The sequence below is a fragment of the Mucor mucedo genome (genome assembly GCF_025094135.1).
Source record: "Mucor mucedo strain NRRL 3635 chromosome Unknown EV154scaffold_22, whole genome shotgun sequence".
Lineage (NCBI taxonomy): Eukaryota > Fungi > Mucoromycota > Mucoromycetes > Mucorales > Mucoraceae > Mucor > Mucor mucedo.
Genome location: NW_026252306.1, coordinates 333851 through 359212, shown reverse-complemented (window position 1 = coordinate 359212; position 25362 = coordinate 333851). Strand labels below are relative to the sequence as shown.

Here is a 25362-nt window from a genome sequence, read left to right as displayed (position 1 = left end):
TTGCAATGGATAACATTATTATTGAAGATGGTCAAGGAGGCGCAATTGATGAGCAGGGAAATGAGATTGTTGAAATGTTAATGGATGTCGACTACGAGACTTTTCCCTTGGAAAACGCTACAGAGTATCATCAATATGTCGATGTCAAGCCAACCGAGAAAGAGAAAAAAGAGGTTAAGAAAGAAGAGTTTGTGGAAGCTGAGACTGGCAGCACCGACCCTGAAATGCCTGTTCGAAAGACTTATAGACGTTATAAAGACGAGGATAAAGAAAAGTTTTTTTATTATTACACGCAGACAGATATGTCCACCCGAGCAATTGCTCAGAAATTGAATATACCTCCTTAACAGCGCAGACATGGGTAAAACAAAATGAAAAAAATCCCCAACACACGATCATGCGAAGACCCGGCAGTGGAAGACCAGTTGGTAGACCCGCAAAGCTAAATGAAAACCACGAGGCTTTTTTGGTCAACCTTGTAGACGAAAATGCTGGGTTGGTTTTGGATGAGATGATGGAAAGTTTGACAAATAAATTCAGTGACCTCAGCATTTCCAAAACGGCACTATATAATTTTGTAACCGAGAAATGCCGCATATCTTTGAAAAGAGCCCACTTTCACTCTGTCGAACGAAATAGTCCTGAGAAAATTGAGCAGAGACGTCAATGGGTCATTAGATGGATGAGTACTGATATGGACTACAATAGTAATTGCGTGTTTATCGATAAAGCTGCGTTTCATATTAATATGAAACGTAGCGTAGCATGGTCTAAGAAGGGAGAACGTGCGGTTGTTGTTGTGCCTAAAACAAGAGCAAAAACAACAACTATTTTGGGGGCTATCTCACCTGACGGTGTCGTCAACGTCAGTATCCGACGTCCAAGAGTTGCAGCCTCTTCAAAAAAAAGAAAAGCCGAAGGAGGAAAGCCTGTCAGTATCAAAGGCGGGACCGTTACAGGTCATTATTTTAACTTCATTGCCAACACACTAGACTTAATGGATCGACACGAGGAGTTTAAGAACCACTACCTTGTCATGGACAATGCGCCTATCCAGACCAACAAAGATATACAAACATATATCGAAAAACGTGGGTATGGCTGTATCTATCTCCCTCCTTACTCCCCTGAACTGAATCCAATCGAACAGTTTTGGTCAGTTTGTAACAGTAAACTTAAGCGGGTAAAGCTGTTAGATGAAGAGACCTTGACAATGAGAATAAGAGATGCATGTAACAATGTACTTATCAGTGACCTCCAAGGCTTTTGTAGATATTCTACAAAAAAATTTGATGATTGTCTTGATGGTAAACCCATTTAATAAAATATATTTTCTTTCGTTCATTTCGTTCGTAGACTATGCACGAATTATTTATTAATTTTTGAGCGATAATTTAATTCGTCGCTGAACGAAATTTTTTCTTGAAGATGAACGAATTTTTTTCCGTGAGTGCGCGAATATTTTGTGAAATTAGTGTAAAACATTGGCTTAGTTGGGTAGTGTGCAACACTGTATCATTTTCTATGGTAAATGTGTTTGTTGGTTGTACAATTTTTAAATAAAAGTCTAAAGCATTTTAATTATAATTACTAGAGCATAAATAAAAAAAAAATGGTAAAGGGAAGAAAAGATTAAAATCAAGGGGAAATGCCATCTGTAGTCTTTCAAGGACCTTAACTTTAAAGTGACTACTATCAACATTTTAGCCGAGCGAGCTTCGATCGAAGCTCGCTCGAACCCAAAAAAAGTGCCGCAAGCTCGAGTACAAAAACTCGGTTCGAGCTTCGTTCGAACTGGCGCAAGATCGGAGCAAGCTCGTAAAGTTTGAACACTAGTTGTAATCTTGTAATAAATTGAAAGGTGATATAAAAAGGTGTATAAATTTTGAAAAGGTGTAATCTTTTTGATAAGTGAGAAACGATTATATTAGTGTGGTTGACGCGACTTGAAATAACGATAATAGAGCATAAATGCCACAAAGGATGAACCAAGTTAAGTTTGAGGAGAAAATATAAAAAACCCAACAGAGAGCGTATAAGGGAAAAAGGATTAGGAGTGAGAAAAGAGCTTGTAGACTAATGTATTTGTAAATGATCCTCTGGTTCGACTATCGGCTGGGAACTTTGATATGACTTACCACCGTAGCGACGCAGATGGAAGACAGATACAAATAGGTCATCTATGTAGGGAGCAGAGGAGGGGGAAGCCATGAATCACCAGGATCCGGATCAGGGGCGATATTAGCAAGAGGATGTACAAGACAATCAATTGCATATAGTAATTGAAGTAAGTCGGACCAGTATGGTGGTGGACCTGAAGAAGCGGACGTTGGAAGACTACTAATTGCAAAGTCAAGGCGATGAATTGTGGGTGATGGGGATTGTGGTAGAAATTCCCAAAGGGTTGACTCCAGAGCACGACAAGAGAGAAAGTGGTCACGAGTGATGTATTCACCAGAAAAGCAGGGACATTGTTCACGCATGTTGGCGAATCGACCTAGACGCCAGCGTACTAGGCGACTTCTAGCCGTTTTGGACATTGGAAGATACAGTATAGGGTCAGGTTTAGAGGTACATGGACGACATGCTCGAAGTAGAACATGATGTCCTGAGGTAACAGCTTTAGCCATGAGAGTATCAAATTGGTCTTGCCAGAATTTTCTGAAGTGTGTATTCAGTAAAGCAGGAGTGGCGGGTAGTGGAGTTGGCAGAGATCTGTAGAGGGCATTCTTTTGAAGGAGAGATATCAATCCGGGTGGTTTTTGTAGAGACTTCAGGAGAACAAGTAGATAGTCATCTGGTAGTAAATTAGCTCTCAACACATATCTAGTGACAAGCACGTTATAGCGGTGTTTCATCGAGGGGAGACAAGTAATATGTTTAGCAACATTGAAACAAGATCCACCAACGAACATTCGGACAAGCCGGTTTTGTGTATCGTCAATGGCTTTTAATTGTGTAGCTGTGAGGTGGGAGATGGCCAGACCATACTCTATTTTTGGACGAATAAAGCTGGTATATAGCCGGGAGCAGAGGAGGAGAGAGAAACCATTTTTGTGGACACCAACTGAAGTGAGAAGGGCTATGGTTTTGATTGCACTTGCTTGCCGGAGGGATAGAATGCCAGGGCCGTACAGACCATCCTTGTTGAAAGGTACGCCTAAGTATACAAACTCATCAACTGTAGGTAGTGAGTTACCGTACAATGTCATTTGAGGGCCGGTTATGGGGGCATTGAGAACAGGACATTTTGAGGGACTCCACCGGTAGCCAATTGAGTGAGAGTGCTCAGCGGATAAGTTGAGCATACGTTGTACTTGGGATGCAAATTCTAGAATAGCTACATCATCAGCGAACAAGAGGCAATTAATTGGAGTACGTTGAGTAGCGCCAGGAGGAAGGACAGATGTCGTACTTGGTGTAGCAACAGACCGAAGAACACCAGGCAGAGAATTGATATAGAGAGAGTACAGTAAAGGTGACAGGACAGAACCTTGAAGTACACCAGTAGCAGGAGAGAAGGGAATGGATACATGACTGGAAATTAAGACTGGGATGTGAACATCATCAAATAAACTTACCAATAGTGCAAGGATAGGCCTAGGGAGAGGAGAGTTGGCCAGAGAATTCCAGATAACTCGTCTAACGACGGAATCATAAGCGGCTTTTATATCAAGGAATGCTACCACTGAAAGGCGATGATCTGTACGGAGGTAGTCACGTACGAGGTCATGTAAACAAAGGGCTTGATCAAGGGGGCTGCGTTGTGGGCGAAACCCACCTTGAGCAACATCCAGTGGAGGGCTAAGGAGAGAGAGAAAGGCAGAGAGAGTGAATTCAAACAGTTCTCGAATGACAGATGTCAATGAAATAGGTCTGTAGTTGGCTGGGTCAAATGGGTCACCTTTCTTGTGAATGGGAAATACATTAGCTATGCGCCATAGGCTAGGTGTATATGACCATTGGTAGCAGAGGGTGAACAGGAGAGAGAGTACTTTATCTATGTCTTTGCCAAGAGACTTAAGCATTTCAGCCTTGAGGTGGTCATAGCCAGGAGCCTTGCGTGATGGTAATCGGTTGATGTGTTCTAAAACACGATCAACGTCAAATAGTCCGTCATCAGGAACAGGGAAGGACTATTGTCAAGGAAGCTGGGTGGTGGAGGAGGACGACTGGCAGGAGGAGGGAGGAGGTTACCAGCGTATACGCTAGACAAGTGATTCGCCATTGCATCAACTGAAGCTTGAGGATTATCAAGATGAGCGTAGGTAGAAGAGCACTGTCTGCGGCGTTTGATTCTTGCTAGGGTAGCAGTGGCTTTGGAGAAGTTAGTTTCAAGAGACTCACAAAAGTTTTTCCAGGAAAGACGTTCTGCTGCAGATACCAGGCGACGAAGAGATTTATGTGCTGTAAGATGTTGATTCCACCAGTAGGCTTTATCAACACCGCGAGAGTGACGCCACCTGCCAAAGCAACGATCACGTTCTCGAGCGGCTTCTTGCATTTCATTGGACCAGAACACTTTCCACTTCTTACCAGAGTTAGGTTTTTAACACCGACAGAAGAGTCAAGAGCTTGATAGAGGCGATCATTGAGACTTTGGTTGAGGCCATCAATATCAGGGCAGACCAGGGGAGGATTAGACACTAAATCAGTAAGAGAATCAACGAGAGGAGCAACGAGAGAAACAAACTTGGACTGAAATAGCGCTTTAGGGCCATCTTCACCTAGCCGCGAGAGATTCCATAGGCGTCTTGGAGCTATGGTATCTCTACCCCCAGATCCATCACCCCCAGACCTATCACCCCCAGACCTATCACCCCCAGACCTATCACCCCCAGATCGTAAAGCAGAATCATAGTCAAATGACAGAGTCATAAGTCTATGATCTGAACCGAGAGAAAGATCAGATTAAACCACTAGGGAAGGGTGTTTGAAGTTCCAGTCGGGTATATTGGTAAGAAACAGATCAATGATGCTACGTTGTTCAGTATTTTGTCGAAATGTTGAAAAGGTAGAGACACCATGTGCCAGAGAAGTGTTTAGAACCAATAGATCTTGTTGTTCACACCAAGTAGTTAGATCAGTACCACGAGGTGTAGTAATTGAATCACCAATGAAAGGACCAAGACGTGCATTAAAGTCACCACAGAGAATGGTGTCAGAGCCGAGAGGGATGGACCTTAGCGCGGAAAGCACCAGCTCTCTAGAGAGACTGGGTGGAAAGTATGAACAATGCACATTGACGCTACCAATCTTTACTGATAGGGTGTATGCATTGGGAGAAGGAAGTTGAGTTACAGGGATAGAGCAGTGAGGCGAGACAAAGCATGACACACCACCGGATCCTCGACCATTACCATTAGAGACCAAAGTACCGTAGAGATGATATTGAGACCATTTGGCAGGCAAGTAACCAGCAGTGAGCCATGTTTCAGTGATAAAAAGGAGATCGGAATTAGTGACATGCGATAGTACATCTTGAATGGTTGTAGCCCGAAGACCATTGGCATTCCAGAGACTAAAGGAGAAGGAGCGGAGGGAGTTGTTGTTGTTAGAATTGAGATGGAGACTCATTAAAGTTCCATTTCAGATTCTGATGAAGATTCTGTTACTGCAGTCTTGAAATAGAATGCAGCTTTACGGGGGTCGACTTGGCCCAGTTTCTTCTGGGCATTGACAAGAGCATCTTTGGCATTTTGGTCATCGATCCAACCTAAGTCAACAAAGGAGCGAGAAACGGCACCATCAACGAGAGGACGCAAGAAAGAGAGAGTGTCAATTGCACGATTGTTTACAATATCATGCATTTTTTGGCAACGTTCGTCATGTGACATAGCTGCATACTGTGGATCAGCCAAATGTTTGGGATCGAGGGGGTCGAAATCGGTGAAAAGAGTAGCATCGACCTTAGTCATAGCGTCGGTAAATGTTTGTACATATTGTACATGCATTAATAGACCTAAGACGCCAGAAGCTGGGAAGGTGACGTCAAGTATGCGACCAGTGTCGATACCTGAACGTCGGACGCGAGAACGGACTTCCGATCGAATGATCTTGCGGGAGCGACCAATATATACATACTGGAAGCCTTGAGGACCCTTATCTTCGGCACTTTGAAAGGGACGAGCAGCTGCGATACGCTTCTTTAACGAAGTGGCAGGGGAAGTACGTTTGGGCTTTTCAGGGCGTGTTTCAGCAGCCTTAGTTGCCCATGTAGAATCTTGGCTGGAGGAGCCGCGGTTACTATCCTCGGTGAATTGATTTGAAACCCGAGATGGAACGGTGGTTTTGGATGCACCGGGGTTGGTTGAAACAGAAACAAATTTTTCTTTTAAACTTTTATTTTCCGAGGCGAGAATCATATTTTCCTTTTCAAGAGTAGAGACTTTTTCTTTCAGAAGTGCCATTTCTTTCAAAATTGTAGAGTGTTCGTTAACTTGGGAAGCGAGATTGTAGACATATTCCAAGAGTTGTCCGTGATCGAGGTTGGGCTGTACAGAATCAATGGTGCAGTCCATTGCTTGTTGATTTTCCATTTTTTAAGAAATTAACAATTTCGAATTTTCTAAAAACTGTAGATCTTGTCCAATGGGGTTGAAAACTTGTTTGAATGTACTTGAGGTAATAAGCTTTAATACTGTAAAACTTATTTTGGAAGTTGTTGCTAACGTTGTTGATTTTTTATCGATTTTAAAGTACCGGCTCACTCCTACTTTGGAGAAGATCAGGACTAGTTTGATATATTTATCTTTCATGCTTCTATGGATTTTTTTTTTTAATTTTTTTTTTTTTTTTTTTTAAGCTCTAAAAAAGTTTTTGAAAAAGTCAAATCACGTGCCCTCACGTGAATATCACGTTTCAGTTCTCTGATTGGCTGAAATTATTTGACTTTAGAAGATTCTTACAAGCATGTAAAATAAAATCAGACCTTTTTATCCCAAAGATATAAACCTAACAAACTTACCATACCACCCTAAATTACAAGAAAGCTATTTATAAGCCTTTTATGAAGGATTAGCATCTTAAAGCACGAAATTCTCAATTTCCTGAAAAATGAGCCCAGACTTTCTTTATTAAATATGATTCCTTATTTTTCTGCCTACCGTTCTATAGTAGTTTTATATTTTTCGGTTAAGATTCTATTGAGATATGGCTGTTTTAAAATTACACAGCTTATTTCTTTTTTTAAGAGAGTCTCCTTCCGCGCATAAAAATTGCGCTGAAATTGTGGGGTACTTTCAACTCCGCTGATACTATTAACCTTTCTGGGCCATTGTTTTCTTTTCCCCTTTTTCGCTTCTTTTTTTTTTATAAATCATCTTTTCATAAATCACTTTTTTATAAATTATTATTAACAAACTAAACAATGGGACCTATTAAAAACACGAGTGCTTACCGCGATTGCAAATGCTCAGAATGCAGAAAAGGCCCCAATGGCTACAAAACAGTTACACGTAACACTCTTTTGAACCATACTAAAGCTGATAAACGTGCAGCTTTAATTCTTGCAAGTATGGGTCTCCGAACTATTTTGACGCATTCACCTAAATTAAACCCTTTCTTTTTTATTTATTTTGTTAGGTGACATGGAAGTTGATTCCAGCAACACTTATGGTAAACGATCTTATTTTTTATTTCATAAACATAAGCATAGTTTTTAACGAGTTCTTTAATTAAACACAATTATTATACCAGCCACTACCCCATTTGCAGTTGCGTCAAACCAAGACAACGATGACACCGAGAATGAAAGTGGCGAAGAAGATTTAGGCCAAGAATCTGATGAGGACGATGTAAACGAGGACATTGAACCTGAAGAAGGTAGAAGCGACGTTAAGCCCATCGTAAATATATGCGTTAACTTTTTTTTAAATAGATCCCTTTGTTGGGTTTTCCAACAATGCTCATCTTCCTACCGATCCTTTGGCGTTTATTTTCTTCTTGACCGTGTTCTTGCTCCACGGCAAGTATTTAACCGACGAAGGTTGTGAGCTTTTGATGGTGATGCTCAATATCGCATTAAAGCTTGCCAACAGCGAGTACAAATTCCCTGTTCGTGCCGAGACATTTGTTTCTTGGTGTAATCTTGGTGCCACTGTGTATCATGGAATGAAAGAGCACGTCAGCTGTACCGTATGCCATGCCGTTCATCCTTATGACACCGAAGTTGAAAAAAATCGATTGATTGGAAAAAACTGCTCTTCAGTCGAACCTTTTCCTGGATCAACTCGCTGTGGCAATAAACTTTTCTCTGTCAATAACAGAAGCGTACTGAAACCAATTCGATCATTTTATTACAACTCACTTGTATCAACATTACAGGCATTTTTTTTGCGTGAAGGGTTTGTGGATGATGTGAGAAGATGGAAGTCAAGAACTGTTATTCCAGGAATTATGTCGGATGTTTATGATGGAAGCGTATGGAGGGACTTTAAGATGGATCCCACTGACGATATGCCATATGTCCAACAATCTGATTTCAATTTGATGTTGACAATTAACTGCGACTGGTTCCAATTGTATACAAACAGCGTATATAGCTGTGGTGGAATTTATTTAACCATTCAGAATTTGCCTCGCGACGTTAGAAATTTGAGAAAAAATGTTGTTCTTGTTTGTCTTCTTCCTGGTCCCGGAGAGCCAAAAACATTTCAAATGAATCATTATTTGCGTCTTCTTGTTGATGAATTGCTTTTGTTGTCCAATGGTGTTGAAATACAAACGAGAAATCACGGTATTGTTACTGTCAAAGCTGCATTGACAATGGTTGCTTGTGACCTTCCAGCAACAAGAAAAGTGATTGGTATGACCTCTCACAATTCAACCAATGCCTGTAATTACTGTACCCATCTGTTCGAATCAATTCCAGGTCATACTCACCGAAGAGATTATGCAGATGCGCCTCGAAATGATGATTGGATTGTTCGTGATCCGGTCACTCATCGTTTGGATGCCGAAATTTGGAAACGTGCTACAATTATGTTGTAACTATAAGATCCGTAATCGTACTGGTAGCAGCCCCTTCTCATTGATGTTCGAACGCCAATTAAATAAACCTCAGGACTACACTGATCCGAAAATAAGTAAAACTGTTCCACGTAAATTAACATCTGAAGAAGAGTTGATAAACAAAGCCGAAATCATGGCAACAGTTGTGTTTCCTGCTATCCACGAAAGAACGATGAGATTAGTTGAGGAACAAAGTAAAAAGTTCAATACAAAACACTACCTGATAGACATTGCCGTAGGAACTGCAGTAATGGTGAAATTGCCAAATCGAGCATCCAAACTTTCTCCACTATATGAGGGACCATTTACTGTAGTACGAAAGACGCAAGCGGGAACGTATGTACTTAAGGATGAAATGAACGAGCTACTACACAGAGACTATGTACCATCTGAGCTCAAGGTAGTATCCATCGACGAAACAAATATTGAAGATGAATTATACGAAGTCCAAGAAATTCGAGACCACAGACAAGATCCGAATGGCGAACGTGAATATCTGGTAAAATGGGTTGGGTATGGTGAACGTGAAAATTCATGGTTAAAGACATCAGCATTTTCGTCACCACAGTCTATCAAAGCTTATTGGGATAAAGTAAGAGATCTAGAGAAACTTGAAAAAATACGTAAAGCAGAGCTGGTGAATAAATCAGACTCGAATTCCAAAACACAAAGGCTTGTTTCACAGCGTAATGTTGGTGACAATGCTACTAATTATAACAAAAGAAAGAGAACGAATAACACATATAGTGATGGTCAACCTGTACAGAAGAGACGTAGTAGTAGTCGGCTTAATAAGAACAAATAAGGCATGAAGTAAGAATGAAAGTAAAAGTAAAGGTAAAAGAAAAAAAAAAAAAAATTATTTCAATAAGCCTCAATTTGTTCGTGTCTGGGTTAGCGGTGATAAAACTTCTTATGTTGTAGAAATTAATACACGTAATGTCGATCACATAAAGTTAGCTAGGAAATTTAACCGATTCAACTATCGTTGAATCTAGTAGAGGGAAATGTGCTAAATCACACATATAGATTGTACATATAATAAATTCATATCTCATCATCACTGATAAATGATAGCTAAATCATGATCAGGCATAAAAAAGGAATTCGCTAAAGCCGGTCACTATTTTAAAGTGTCACGGTATCGTAACACCAATGTCCAAACTTAAGACATGTTATTGTTATTATTTCTCTATTGACTATGCGTAGCACTAATTGTCCAATATAGATATTGTTATTGATAGCATACTCATATTGTTAAGAGTAGTATCCTCAGCCTCGTCCATTCCATTTATTATAAATACTCTTTATTTTTCCTCTTCTTAAATCTTCAGTTAACTTGAACATCAATAAACTCTGACAAGAATTCTAATTGATCCTATTGTTTTTTTCTACCTTTTTTTCTGCAAAACTATTCTATTTAAGCCTACTTTTGCTACAATAACACTAATAATCAATATCTACAGATAATGTTCTTAACCAATATGATAGCTATCCTTATCATACAGTTATTTAGTATAAATACCTTTGATATTTTTCCCAATTATGAAGAGATCATACTTATATTAACTTTGAATAAAAGAGTTTTAAAAGTATTCTTTTGTTTTTTTATTTCTTTTTTATAAATCAAACTACCCTTGATTTATTACAAACTGAAATTTTACCCCCAACATTATCCTCGTTGTGGGCAGCATTTAAAGAAAGAAAAAGTTTATAACTCTGCTATAACCTGATTGGAATCGTTTTAATTATATTAACAGGCTATTGACTCTATCAGCTTACGCAGCATGATAGGTAATTATCAATACAGAATATATTCAATTCACAGGCAAATACCATCTTTTAGAAAGTTTGGAAGCAGTAAAACAATTGTCACGGGGATCAGAGTTTAGTTTTTTTTTTGGGTGTTACACCATTGAATTTGTATAAAAGCCATAACGAGAGATGCAGTAAGGAGCCTTTTTATCTGGTCCTTATATTAAAACTTTTGCATCTTTTGTTACAGTTATAAGTTCATTTCAATTTTAATTCAAGAATCCAGTTACATTTACTATCCAAGTTAATATCCCCGCAACACTGTTTTGCATGGAGAACAAAATTAAAATAAACCAGAAAAGTGATACTGTTAGAACTTGGATACCACTTTATTATGGACGAAAAAATATAATTAAAAAACGTGTTGAAAAATGTATTCAAAAATTATTTCAAAACTGTATTGATGGTCTATGAGAAAAAACTATGGATATTTATATAAAGAACTGGGATAGTTCTAGGGAGAATATTAAGCGCCTTATTGGATCATGATGTAATACTCTTGCCATAGTAAATAATCAACATGTCTTTAAATTTAGCCCTTCCATACTGAGTAGATAAATATTAGTCAGAGGGATCAACAGTTATAACATCAAATGACAAGAGTAATATTTGTGCTCAGGTTCTATTAATATTCCATAGTCCAGGCCCATTCGATTGTATTGCTTTTTGCAGAATAAATATTTACTCGCCACAGGGTTGTGCCCTGTGTACAGACTTCAACGGTAGGATGAGAACAAGCGGGGTAATATGTGATTCATGATTAACTTTTATATTTATTATCCATCCTTAATGTGATGTGACAATTAACTTTATTATTATATCTATGATATCCTCAACAAACACAATCTTCACATGAGATACAAAACATTTACATTAAGACAGACATAAAATATTTGAAAAAACGAAAAAAAAAAAGACGTTGGCTTTTTATTGTTAAAAAGGTGGAGGCCCGCTAGTCAGTTTCAGTAAAATAAACTGTTCAAGTGCAACTACAAGGAGGTCCGCCTCCGTGTACACTCACCCACAGCTTTGATGGTTATAAAAAAATAAGTTGTCCATGCAAATCGTATTCAATCATAAAGACATCGTCCGGTATAAATAATTTTCACTTCTCCATATGAATTGTACTATACGCCTTAAAATTGTGCTCAATATCATATATTAACTTCCCAGCATCTATTTAAATCAAAAACAAAACGTCAAACATATGATCTAAGGCCGCGTAATTCTCGATCATTTTAAACAATTGAGTGCATCCGTTATTTAGGCCAGTATTAATAGCGTTAAAATAGAAAACTTACATAAAAAAAGCCATCTGCATATGCTCACGAAGATAGAAATTTATAGCTAACTTTTTCAAAATACTACCCTAGAATTCCTAATACATTTCTTTATTACGCGATTCCTTTCGAAATGTCAAATCAAGTGATAATTCATGTAGTTTTACCCGAGGTGACCGTCTATTGTATTGAGATTTTCGGAAAAACTTTACCGAAAAATTGTATCCCAAAGTGGATTATTCACACACGTTCCCCGAAATAACTCGCATCGAGGACTAAACAGGAATTACTTCTTATATTTATACGTAGGCTTTTTTCTTTTTGAGGAATTTAATCGACAGCAATTTACCCCACCCATTGTTTATCCTCTGGTTTCGTAGTATGAAATAGAATAAGCTTCAGCAATTTTTATGACGAATCGATTGTCCTCCCAAGAGTGGATACATAAACGTAACCCCGCTGCAATTGACCGTCACAAGAAAAACCCATTTAAATACTCGATGCAGATTTGTTTACATTTATCTAATTAACAATTCATAAACTTAAATAATGACATCCACACAAGATCGTGTATTTATCGTCGGTGGCACTGGAAATATCGGTACTAAACTGGTACAAGATTTGTTGGAAAAGAATGTGGCCATGACATTGTACGCTCGTACACCTAGCAAAATTGAGTCAATGTTTCCCAACAGCACTGAACTGATCAACATAGTTCAAGGTGACTACAGTGACTTGAGCTCATTGGAAACAGGTATCAAGGGCCACAGTCGTCTCTTTTTATTAGTTTCAGATTTCAGTGACTTTGTCAACCTCAAAAAGAATATTGCCAAAATCGCTTATGATTCGGGTGTAAAACAAATCGTGGATATCTCTTCTTTCACTGTAAATATGGGTTGGAGAACCAGTTATATCGGTGCTTTGCATTATGGTGCCGAAAAGGCCATCTTTGATCTTCCCGGTCGTGGAAATTTGGTCGCCTTACGTCCTGGTAGATTTATGTCAAATGTGGTCGACCATTCTCGTCCTAGTGCTGATAACAAAATCTTTGACTGTCTTACTGGTGATTTATCTCTTGGATTTATCTCAACCAACGATATCGGTGCTGTCGCGGCTGTGGTATTGAGTGAAGCTATTGAAAAGCACGGTGATGCTGTCTACAGTCTTACAGGCGATATTACCAATGGTCATCAACGTGCTCAGATTATTTCTGATATTGTTGGCCGCGAAATCAACTACCAACAGGTCAAACCTATTCAAAAATACAACAAGATTATGGAATCCGGTCATTTTCCTCATTTATTTGCTATGGATCTTGCCGCAGGTTTAGATAGCTGCCCAGATGACAGAGTCACACCTGAAATTTCTATTCTTCTTGGACGTGATCCTGAGACCGTTAAAGAATTTCTTGTTGCGAATAAGGCATCAATTCAAGCTTAATCTCAAATCTCAATAAAATATGTTGGTATGCGCTCGTATTATCTATCGTTAAGTGTGTTAATTATCATACCTGTTTGAGACTATACAGTGCCTCCACCCCCAATTTTTGTAAACCTAAAAACAGAATTCGTTTTGATCTTCTCCTAATTTTCGCTTTTGTTCTAGCTCAATTTTCGTTTTTCTACAAGCTCAATTTTTGCTGTTGCACTTGTCTAATTTTCGTAGTTGTGATTTCCTAAGTTCGTTTTTGTTAATTACCAAAATTCGTTTCAGACTACAGTCTGTCTTGAAAAGATAGTCATTTTGTGAAAAAAGTTGTCGCAATTTTTTTTTTCGAAGTCGTCGTTTTTCTTTTACCCCTATTTATTGTCATTAAGAAGATGAATCATATGTTTTTCTACGAAGATAGACAAAACAAAAATCTTCAAAGGAATATTGTTTTAGAAGTTTAAACACCGAAAAAACATTACCTCGAAAAGCAATTATCAGGACCAGCTATTAAAGTTAAAGCAGTAAAACCTAAAAAAAAAAAAAAGATAACGCTACATTATCTACCTATAACAGCTATAGCGAGAAGCAGTCTATCAAAAGTAAAGAAACTGCAAAAATTGCACATGAAATGGGAATCAATGAAAGGACAGCTCAAAGATGGAGGTTAAAGTACACAGAAACAAACGAGCTCCCTGTAAGCCCTGAAACTTGTAAGAAAAAGCAAGGTCACAGAAGAACATCGTAAATTCGTTGCGCAAATCGTAGAAGAAAACCCTCAAGCTACAGTAAATGATGTATTAGAGAGTTTAACAAAGCAATACGAAGGTTTGACCATTTCCAGAAGCCAACTTCATTATCATATGAAAATAACTCTCAATTTGACGATGTAATATGCAACATTTGAGTCAGTTGCTCGAAATGATACTGAGAATTTGGAAAAATGGTTTGAATGGTATCAGATTTACGCGAAAACAGATCTTGATTTCTTGAAGAACTGCGTTTTTTATCGATAAAGCCAGCTTTTCATATCAACATGAAGAATACCTGGGCATGGGCAGAAAAAGGAGCAACAACCCACATCATTATCTTGTGGTTTAATGGTTTTCTTGTGGTTTAATGGTTTTCTTGTGGTTTAATGGTTTTCTTGTGGTTTAATGGTTTTCTTGTGGTTTCTGTGGTTTTGGCTGTAGAAAAGAATATGAGGGTCAAATTTTGGTGGGCTCGGGGGTCAAAATGATATTTTTTATTTTGCACTGGAGGGGTGAGGTGATATCAATAAATAGATGAGACGTAGAGATTAATATGAATGATATCCGCCGAAATAGAAATAGTTTCGCTTACTAATTGATCTTCATATCTAGAAAGTCATATTTTTACCTGTTATTAGATAGCAGCAAGACGCAGAAGGAAAGGAGGCAAAAATAGACCAAGAACAAACATTTTTAATTTGAGCACTAATTTAAAGCCAGTTCAGAGAAAATAGGTTAAAGTGCGTCAGCAAAGAGATCCAGTCATTTCTCTTATTGTTCACAAAACATCATCCCAGTTACACTGTATCCAGGAACAAAAAACATAGGGAGATAAAATTGCTTAGTAGTGTCCGAGTATCGACAATTTTTTTATTTATTTATAAGTTCTATATCTCTTTATCACTCTTTTTTTTTTTTCTTAGGCGGCTGCCATCTTCTTTTCAGCAGCGGGAGTAAATACAAAATCGTTGGCGGTAAGAGCTAAAGCCTTAATGACTCTTCTACAAGCTGCAAACCAAACAGCCACACTCACAGATCCTAAGATAATAATAGAGTATATAAGCATCTCGATCCACAACCTGTTTGTCTTTTTCTTTTTTTACCTGCAGGTGCAAATGGCCATGAAAGGAAACGCTGTGCAGGTCCAAACCAGCCAGGAGGCAAATAAAATACTGCACTCTTTCTAAACCATAATACCATGGCAATTTGTGTGCCATGGACGATAAACCAAAGTACAGATTTGACCTTGAGTTCAAAAGCAGTCTTAGAGTATGCAATATCCGAATCTAGTTTTATCATCATTCAGTCTCCCTTGGTTTTACACACATGTCCTCCTTCCCTCTATCTCTCTTACTCATTTTCTCGGAATCGGCAACTGCTTTGTCCAACTTTCTACGTAACTTTGCCCATTTCGCAAACTCATCCTATAAATGGTTGTCAATTTGTGATCGCCTTATTTTTTTTTAAACCTTTAAACATACTTGTGAGCTTGTTTGAGCTAATTCCTTCTTCATGGTCAAAACATCCCTCTTCATCTTGTTTTGCTTTACCACTCTGGGATCTTTAGTGAACTTGACGTACAGCTCATATGTCTGTTATATAAAAGAGAGAAAAAAAAAGGGTTAATTATGTCGCCTTCGAAACAAAAAAGACATTAGTCCTATTTTCTTGTTGTGTCTTTACAAGGGAGGTAATGTAGGAATACCCAAGGAATAATATAGACTCGGTGGCCAAGACGAGTAAAAATATCGTAATCGGCAAATACATTTGTGTCGCGAAAAAAGAAGCAAGTAAATAAAACCAACTCCCCCCGACCCCCTTCTCTGTTTAAAAAAGAGAAAATATTCGAATTTTACACTTGTCCAATGGTAGCTCTGAATTATGCGGTCAAGACAAAAACACAGTGCTACTCATTCTTCTAGCAAGCCATAATATTCACATTCGTATACCCAGCTTTCTTTTATATATATATATCCTATACATTAACATACTTAACTGGAAAAACCCTCGATGTTTATTACCGATTTCCCAGAATTAGATCTACATTCACGTAATACCATGAAAACAATTAATTTAAACTGCCCTTACCAGGACGATAACATCAGTCTGGCAAATGGTGATATAAATGTTTAAGGAGCAACACAGGATTTGGTGGTACACTGTCACTTATCAAGGGTTTTCGATTTAAAGAATCTCCGTCAAAAAATATATTTTTGACCTCTTGCCGTTGTTCAATCCATTTATGACTTCACCGGTGGAATCAAAACCCACCAGGCCAAAAAAGGGCCGTGGAATAACATGGGGCTTAGAAGAAACCCAACAATTGTGTAGGGCATGGCTTGAGCCTTCTGCGAATCTTAATGTTAGAGAATACGACGACGCTACAGTTTTCACACTTTAAATTCAGAAAATGTTAATTTTTTTTCAGACGAATCAAAATTTACTTTCAGACATTGACTTACCTTTTTTGGACAAAATAAATAAAAAAGCAGACAAATGAAATTTAGTTTTAGGATGATTTGATAAGTTACTATAAGGTTTACCTGTAAAATCTTTAAACCTTCTCCTCACTTGAGTGAGACGAGGTAACCACATTGGAGGTGGCGTTTAGTCTTTTAAAGACAGTTGGTCGGCCTTGGCCATCCCAAATGGATTGAGATATAGCAAGCATATTTTTCGCAGCCATCACATCACGATTCCAAAAAATATTGCATCGTTTACAAATCAATATTTGATGGATGTGTGAGGATTTTTCGTCAGTACCGCACCTCATGTTTTTTAAATCATTACTAAAACAAGAATTGCATGTCTATAAAACTATTACTTTAGTCGAAGGTATTGATATACATTAATATACTAACCTTTGATGTTTTAAACTCGTTAATATCAACAAGAAGTAACTCTCCAAGCTTCTCTCTTCTTTTCAATTGTCGATAAAGCTTGTCCGTTACACCGGAGCGTAAACCCTTAAACTTTGTTTGGCTTTTGTTCTTGAGTCCATCGCCAAAGATGATTAAAGGCATTTTATTACGATCCCCTTCTTCGAATTTCTCTTTATGTTCTCTTCATGCAAGTTTCATTATTAAAATACAGTCATATCATGGTTTGTTAGCACGCTTACCTTTTGATAATTTTCGGTTTAGATTTTAAAGAGTCAACTATTTTAGATCTCCTTCGCTTTTTACTCTTCTTCTTAGTTTTCCTTCTTTTCTTGTTGTACTTTGTTGATCCATTTAAAAGGATATTAACGGCGTCCTCTATACTCTTTTGTGATGCGATATAATTACACCATCTACTATTGGTAGTTCTAAACCCGTAGAAATTAAAAAGTGTATCAATATGTTGGAGAATATACGTAATGTATAGTATATAGGTATCATGAGACGTGGTTTTAGGTGAGGGGATATTGGTCTCAATTTGATCAATACCCAAGCTTTTCTTGAGTTCTTGTTCCTGTTTATGTCTTTGCGTAACACCGCCCATATTGTAGTATTCTTTTGAAGAAAGACGTCTCACATCATTGTCTCCATGGTAGGATACAAACACATCATTCCTTCCGGGATCAACAGTACATGGCCTAAAATAAGTATTTACCTCTTCAGTGTTAAAGTCATCGAGTTCTAGGGCAATGCTTTTAGTTGACAAAGATGGCTCAGTACGACGACAGAATAGTAAGCGGCAAGTATAACCATCGGTGTACATCCCGTTCAAAAACATCTTGCCGTTGGTTGCAGGCAGCTCCTTCAGATCATTAAGGCTAATAATAATAGACAAAATGTTTATTATTATTATTATATGAAGAAGGTTCTCAATACTCTTTCTTTCGTATGTACCTTCTAATTTTTAGTTTGGCAAAGTTAAAACAATCATAAAAATACCTTTGTGTGAAGCTAAATAAAGTCTCGTCCTTTTCTTTCTTTAACTTTGAGCCAGGGAATATACCAGTAACGTTTTGACTATCGATTTTGATAAAGCGCCACTGCAAACCTGGATTGGGAAACAGGCTAAATATTCTCGGCAGTACAAAATGCTTTGCTTTATCATCTTTCTTCTTTTTTTCATCAGATTGAACCGTATCTTGAGGTCTTCCTGGCTCTGAGTCATGCTTCTGTAAAGTAGAATTTTCCGCAATGATTGATTCATACTTGGATAGAATGTGTCTTAATGTCGGTAAAATACCAAAAGGGGCAGTATTCTGAGTTGCCTTTGTAATTGTAAACGAAGGCAAGCGGTTCTTGAGCTCCACAATTAAAGGGTTTATAAATGCCTGTAAACCATTTTTTGTTTCTTGGCTTAATGGTGGGAGGATATCATCATTTAGAACGGCAACAGGATCAGATGATAGTACTTGATCTAAAACATGTTCATATACAAGTTTCCTTATGACAGATTTTTTAACGTCCTAAGTTAAGTTTGTTAATAACTTGTAAGTTAGCGCTTCCTGCTAGTAACTTACAGGAAATTCTTTACAAATCATATAAATGAAGTAGTTGCAGATAATGTTCTGAAAATTCTCAATGTAATAGTTATTATAACACGTAGCAGTGGTTTCACATGCAGTCGCAAGCACTTGACCATAATTTTTCAGCCCATCTTTTTCTACGTTTAAGTTTACTCCCTCTAGATTATTAAGCTCCATCCATACGTCTTCCAAGTGGTGAATTTTGGCATACTTTAACTGAAAGTCTTTAATCGACAGCTGTTTACAAACCACTCTACACAATGAATACCAGAAATTTTGCTGAAAAAATTCATTGGACAAATTATTGGGGTATTGTAAAATGTAGTCATTGACAAAGATTTGAGCTTTAAACAAAACAAGACGTAAGAAACTAGATAGATCCTGGATCTTGTTTACGGCCTTCTGTAATCGGTCATCATCATCATCTGTTTCATTTAAAAAGCCCTTTAATGGAAGAGATATAGTATATCTTTGATTTTTAGCACCAAGATCCTTTTCGATCAATTCTTGTAAGGTATAGTTATGGTTAGGGCACAATTTACTTCTCGCAGAAGAATGACCACTTGTATCACAAGACTTGCAAATCAGGGTCGATGAGCTTGAAGACGCAGTGGTCCTGTTTCTTTTAGCCACACTCTTTTCTTTTTTCGCTTCAAATGTTTCCTTTCTCTTTAGGCCTGATTTATTTTATGAGTTATTATGTTTGGCTATATACCTGAACATATACAGTGCATTTTTACCTCTGTTTCCACCAGCAGGTTGATTCATTGTGCCGGTACTCGTTTCGTCCCCCATCTTAGCAAGTTTAGCTGTTATTTTGGCATTTATAAAATCTTCTGTAACTGGGTAAATACGAGGTCTCATATTTTTTTTTTTGTGAAAGAAGCACTGTTTGATGTATTGTCAATTAAATCAAGTTACATTATAATGCTCAAAGTCAACGTCATCTAAAGTAATTGAAATTCCGTTTCTCCCCCTTTTTACTGTTATAACGTATTAACTGAGGATTTATGTAAAAAGAGCTCATAAAAATACACCTTTAAATACATTACGAACTATCAATGCAGAATATGAAAACTGTAAAATTTATAGGATACATCCTTTGATAGCCTTTGTCTGGAATTTTTTTTATTCTATTTGTATATATATATATTACGTTAGTCTGAATCATTTTTTTACTTCTGTCTGAAATATATTTTTGTTCATCTGAAATCATTTTTAGGTTTATCTGAAAATTAGTTTTCCTTGTCTGAATTCAAAGTGCTAATACTGTAATATACAATGGGAGTCCAATGAAAATCAAGAAAACAACACTTATGTGCGTAACGTTTTCTTAGAATTGTATGAGATATTTATGAATGCACAGGGCAAGAATTACGAGAGTTGTTTACATTACAAAGCTGTTGCCCAAGGAGCAGAAAAGATTTTGCTAGAAGAAACAGAATATTGGGGTAAAGACTTAAACATCTCAAAGTCTCACTTTTTTTATGTGTTTACTCTGCCTGCCAATTGGGATTATGATGCTCGGGAGAAGTTGATTCGACCTCTATTTATTCAAGCTGGCTTAATAGAAACTGATGATCATGGCCGGCTAATTTTTTTTACGCGACTAGAAGCAAACTTTCAATTACTACATGATTATGGAAAAGTAGGAACTGAAAACGGCAGACAATATATTTTGTGTACAGTAGAGCATAAGGATGAACCTCGTGTAACTTTAGAATTGTTCGCAGCTCGGTATCCTTCCTTCACGTCAGTCGAAAGCAAATATGTTCCACAGCTATTAAAATCAACATCTTTTACGGTTCCTCTTACTATAAAAGAAAGAAAAGAACGGATCAGAGCATACCTGGATAAAAAATTCAATACCGCACTTCCAGCAGAACTATGTAAGGTACTGATAAATAGGAGTTTCTTTGTTGACTATACGGACAAAGGTCATGTTTCTGGAAATTGTTGTGGCAATAGTTATTCTTCCAACTACTACTTTAATCATTATAATTTCAATAATTACCATTCCAGTGACTTAAACACCAAGGACTATTTTAACAATAGCCTCAATAACACAGACTACGAGGATGATGATCTCATCAGTAATGAACATAGCTATGATTCCGAAAACAACGACTCCAACGACGTTTTTACAGGGGACTACTCTGTCGACTTTTACCATAATGACTATTTTGATGATTTAAAAAACGTTGACCATAAGGACCACAATAATGGTGATAATCCCGACAATAACAGTCTTGAGCCCGATAATGACAGCGTTGAGCCCGATAATGAAAGTTTTGAACCCAATAATAACAGTATTGAGTTCGATAATAACAGTCTCTATTCTGGGAACAGCAATCACGATGATATAGACTGTAACGACTTAATCAATGACACTGATTTCGATGACGATAATGACAATCTCAGACACTACAAATCCAATGACTGTGATTTTGTAGAGTATCATAACGTCGAAGAAGACTATGGTATCGATGAAGTAAAGAGAATTTCTACATTTTATGTTACTATGAAAAGACCCTAAACTCCTTCCTTTTTGTTTTTACAGAGGCTTTTTTTAGAGAAGTGGTCGCTTCAAAAGTTTCTAGCACATAATCCTTTTAAGAGTGCGCATTACGGATCGTATGAAAATCATAACGCATCTTATGCAAAGTATAATTTGGAGCAGAGCAACATTGATTTTATTGAATCAGTAACTATCAAAGATATATATGAAGACTTTCCCGAAATTTCCGAAACAACATTTACAGATAAAATGAATTCCATGTTTCAACACTCAGACAAAGCCAATATTACAGCAATACTAATCCATACAGTAGATAGGACGCCAATATGGGACTGGATTTTTTTAACGAAACACATCGATAAATGGGTTCAAGCATACGGCGAGCAACAAAGACGATGTAAATTGATGACATTTATAGAGGATGATGTTGAATGTGTAAATTTGAAATTAAGTGCATTCGATAGAATGAAAGGCTGCTCAAATTTAGTGATAAATCCTATAAAGGAATCTAACAAAAACAGAGACCCAGCAATAACATCTGCAAATTTAAAAGATATATGGCCAGAAGAATCTTTAAGACCCGTTCACTTTATTAACATAGGTAAAAACGAAGCAAAATAATATGCTTAAAAGACTAACCTTTTATAAACAGACATTCTGCAAACAGAGGTTAAAGTTATTTTTACTTACGTCTATGAAAATAACAATACTGAAAAACCTGCAAAAAATATTCAATGGTAGGTACCATATGGTTGCCGATAATATTTTTTATTTAAAGCAATGCTAAATAATTTAACTAATGTCATGAAAATAGTAATCTAAAATCGCTAGACAGCTTTATCGCTTGTTCAAAATTGGGACAAAGACCGTCGCTTCGTATGACCAATAGGTAATAATTAATTTCTATGTCCATCGCTTTCAACTTTTTTAATTTATGTTGTAATAATCGAGGATAGGACGATGCTATTTGTAGAATGTATTTTTGGCGACTATCTTAAACGATATACAGACATTGATCAAAGGAAAGATATTAAAGACTTGTTTATGTGCCCTGGATCAAAGAGGCTCGAGGAACTATTAGGTGAAGCTGAAAATAGGTGTTTTTTCATGAAAGAAGATGGATTATCTGCTACTGTTGAGAACTTCATGCCCGTCCTTCATTCCGGTTATGTCTTCTTTTTTTTAATACTTTATTTACATTGTCTTAACAAGATAATAGAAGAAAATTTAGACAAGCAATATGGGACTGATTGGAGGGACAAAAATATTGGCTTCGCTGTATCTATTGACAAGAACATATTAGACCGTTTTTTCTACTCTAAGGAAAATTTGAATGAATTATTTTTTGCCAGTGGATTTCTCCAAAAAAACAACAATCATCGTAAGGCGAAAATTTCAACATATGCCGAAGAAATTTTACCCGCGATTCAACAAAAGCTCAAAAGTTTAAAATTTGAAATGAAGTCCTACTTTGTGATCGCTCAAACACACCCGACGTATATTCAGCTCACTTTGCATCAAGTCGTTAAGTCCTCCTCTAATGGAGAAGATGCAGCTACTATCATTATCGAAGATAAAATTATACAGATTGAGGATGTATATGACGCCATGTGTAAGCAGATTTGGAAAACATTGGTGCCTTGGGGTCATATCAATTATTGTGACATTCACAAAAACAATGTAAACACGTCTCAAGATTTGGGATCAGCAGAAATTTATAAAAGTATTTGTCAAGTATTAAAACAATTTGTGCTCGAAATCGTAAGTGAATTCAATGGAAATGCTCTCTTTATAAACTTTATTTCGTAGTTCAAAACAAACAACGAATTCCTAGATATGGACGCCAAAAAAGAGATGAATATAAGTAATACATGCTCAAGTAGCACATGCTCAAGTAGCACATGCTCATGTAATATGAGTCTTTCTCTACGCAACATTATCGATGTTGGTTTAAGGCCAATAATACAAAAAATAACAACAATCACAGCAGCTGCATTGACTAACACTGAACTATTTCGATTTTACGAAGTCAGCTATCTATTTATACTAGGGAATCCATTCAGTCTATCTCCCAATTCCATGATTTACAAAATGTATAATGTTTTGATTCAAGAAGCAATTGATATTAGTATCGAGTCAAAAGAAAAGGATACACAGGGGTTTGTTCTTTTAGAATCTTTTGACCAATTATTGATCCCAGTTACCCACAACAAGCCATACTTGTTTCACAATTTTATTTCAGGAAAAATAGTTCAGGTAGCAAGAGAAACTTATGGTATACGGCTCAATCAATTAAGATTTCAATTCCATCCTTCATTTTACCGTATAAAGTGTGATGGCTCTCAGGAAACCAAAATAGCCGACGAAGGCACCTACTTGGTAGTTCTTCAAAAAGGACAGGAAATTCCTATAACAGGCCTAGATATAAGGATTGGTCTAGATTCCACATTTAGGGAGGGTCTGTCAGTGGGTGAGCAATTTTTTTCATGTTCAAATTTCATTATGTGTCACTGATATACATAAATATCTACACATATATTAACTTTTTTTAGAAATTATCGGAGTACAATATCCAAGTAAAGTCGTGGCGAATGAACCAATTCTTTTGCCGGAAGATTCTGCAGGTATCATGTCAACACTACACGTCGAAAAAAGAGAAGAAGCATCAGCACGGCAAATAATTGTGCAATTTAAGCACATCAACTATAAAAGTTCTCTTCAAATATCACTTAGAGAGACAGGTGGAGGAGTTGGCTGTTCTACAGAATACCCGATACAGAAATTAAATATTGAAGAACCTTTGACCCTTGCCTATATTTGAAAAATTAAGTTGGATAAAACATAAATTATGTAAACGTGCAAGCTTTTCATTTCTTTTAGTTTGCACTGAAAATAAAAAACATGTCGTTTAAATCAAATTATATGATCATAAAATGCTCGACCGCAACACTGGTCTTCCTAGTCTATAGTTTTCCTATTTTACTCCTGAAGAGCTTCATCTGTGGCGTGCTGATTCTGGGATGACAAGCTTCTGGTGATGGTGATCCAATTTATTATACTCACGCGGGCGTTTAACAATGTTGGAGTTAATGAATATAGAAGAAACAATGGGGGGGGGGACTTCAGTTCGAAACGATGATGACAGAATGTCTTTGGTTACTAAGAGGGGTGCCCTAATTCCATTTACAAGCAAGGGAAAAGTTCAGGATAAATGTTTTAATTAGAAGGACTAACTGTAACTGTTTTTTTAACGGAATATATTACCTCTAAAATTTAATCCAATTGCTTGCATAATAATGCTGAGAACATTTAAATCGATGATGTTCCTTTGTTTGGCGTATTTCAGAGCGCAATCGCTTTGTATTACCTTATGGCAAACGGACGTAAAAGCTTCAAGAAATACCCACAACATCTCGGAAAACTTGGCCACAACAAGATAACCCGTTATGTTTATAACATAAAAAAAAATCCGAATATTGAATCGTAAATAATTACACTGTAGGTCAAAAATGATTAAAGAATACTTTTCAATAATTCTCTCTAGGAATTTACTGCAGATGTTCTTGTTATTGATCAAGTGATAATCATCAACATCCTTCAATAGAATAAATCCATTAGAGTTGAACCTAAAAAAATCAGGTGTGACATATCGTGCTATTTAATTGGGTGCAACTGTGATGAGCAAAATCGATATTAACATATACGAATGAACCCGATACGCATTTGATTATATTTTACAGTTTTTTAATTAATTAATTATAAATGTTAAAAGTAATTATACAGACGCAGCGTAAAGAGATATATTTGTTGAACCGTAGTTCTTGTTTGCATTGATTGGTCTTCTATTGACACTACTATTATAAGATGAAAAAGAAGCGTCGTCGTCTAAATAACCTTCCTCCAATAGTCCTCGTCGGTCCTGCCTTACTGGGATATATAAATGGTGCTGATTTTTAGGGTACAAAACGTAATGCTGAACCAAAAACACAAGATCGTAACCTATAACAATCACACCAAGCCCGCTGTATAAAAAAACAAAAAAAGATTAATTTGAGTTTAACGACCTGTGTTTCCAACTAAAACTTACAGCTTGAC

At 37.0% G+C, this 25362-nt stretch overlaps 5 protein-coding genes across 5 annotated transcripts; 3 read left to right on the top strand and 2 right to left on the bottom strand.

Moving 5' to 3' along the window:
• Nucleotides 1-12656: 12656 nt before the first annotated feature.
• EV154DRAFT_416425 (uncharacterized protein) lies at nt 12657-13547 on the top strand (the record flags this gene model as incomplete). Its single annotated transcript, XM_051595736.1, has 1 exon — nt 12657-13547. One exon carries the CDS (start codon nt 12657-12659, stop codon nt 13545-13547), a length of 891 nt encoding a protein of 296 aa, XP_051460228.1.
• A 704-nt stretch (nt 13548-14251) lies between these two features.
• EV154DRAFT_416364 (uncharacterized protein) lies at nt 14252-14428 on the top strand (the record flags this gene model as incomplete). Its single annotated transcript, XM_051595730.1, has 1 exon — nt 14252-14428. A coding segment is annotated over one exon (177 nt), but the record flags the coding sequence as incomplete, so codon positions are not given.
• Nucleotides 14429-15105: 677 nt separating this feature from the next.
• EV154DRAFT_500850 (WRB/Get1 family) lies at nt 15106-16142 on the bottom strand. The gene is made up of 5 exons (XM_051600636.1): nt 15971-16142; nt 15769-15879; nt 15642-15711; nt 15391-15573; nt 15106-15325 (listed from the first exon to the last, which is right to left on the bottom strand). Exons 1-5 carry the CDS (start codon nt 16052-16054, stop codon nt 15207-15209), a joined length of 567 nt encoding a protein of 188 aa, XP_051460226.1. The 5' UTR covers nt 16055-16142; the 3' UTR covers nt 15106-15206.
• Nucleotides 16143-17112: 970 nt separating this feature from the next.
• EV154DRAFT_536940 (uncharacterized protein) lies at nt 17113-19613 on the bottom strand (the record flags this gene model as incomplete). The annotated part of the gene is made up of 5 exons (XM_051604174.1): nt 17113-17348; nt 17473-17918; nt 18121-18689; nt 18744-18973; nt 19490-19613. The coding sequence occupies 5 exons, from the start codon at nt 19611-19613 to the stop codon at nt 17113-17115; spliced, it is 1605 nt and encodes a 534-aa protein (XP_051460225.1).
• A 490-nt stretch (nt 19614-20103) lies between these two features.
• EV154DRAFT_582065 (uncharacterized protein) lies at nt 20104-24088 on the top strand (the record flags this gene model as incomplete). Its single annotated transcript, XM_051606662.1, has 8 exons — nt 20104-21240; nt 21310-21868; nt 21920-22004; nt 22082-22156; nt 22224-22348; nt 22487-23028; nt 23077-23737; nt 23820-24088. The coding sequence occupies 8 exons, from the start codon at nt 20104-20106 to the stop codon at nt 24086-24088; spliced, it is 3453 nt and encodes a 1150-aa protein (XP_051460224.1).
• Nucleotides 24089-25362: the final 1274 nt, after the last annotated feature.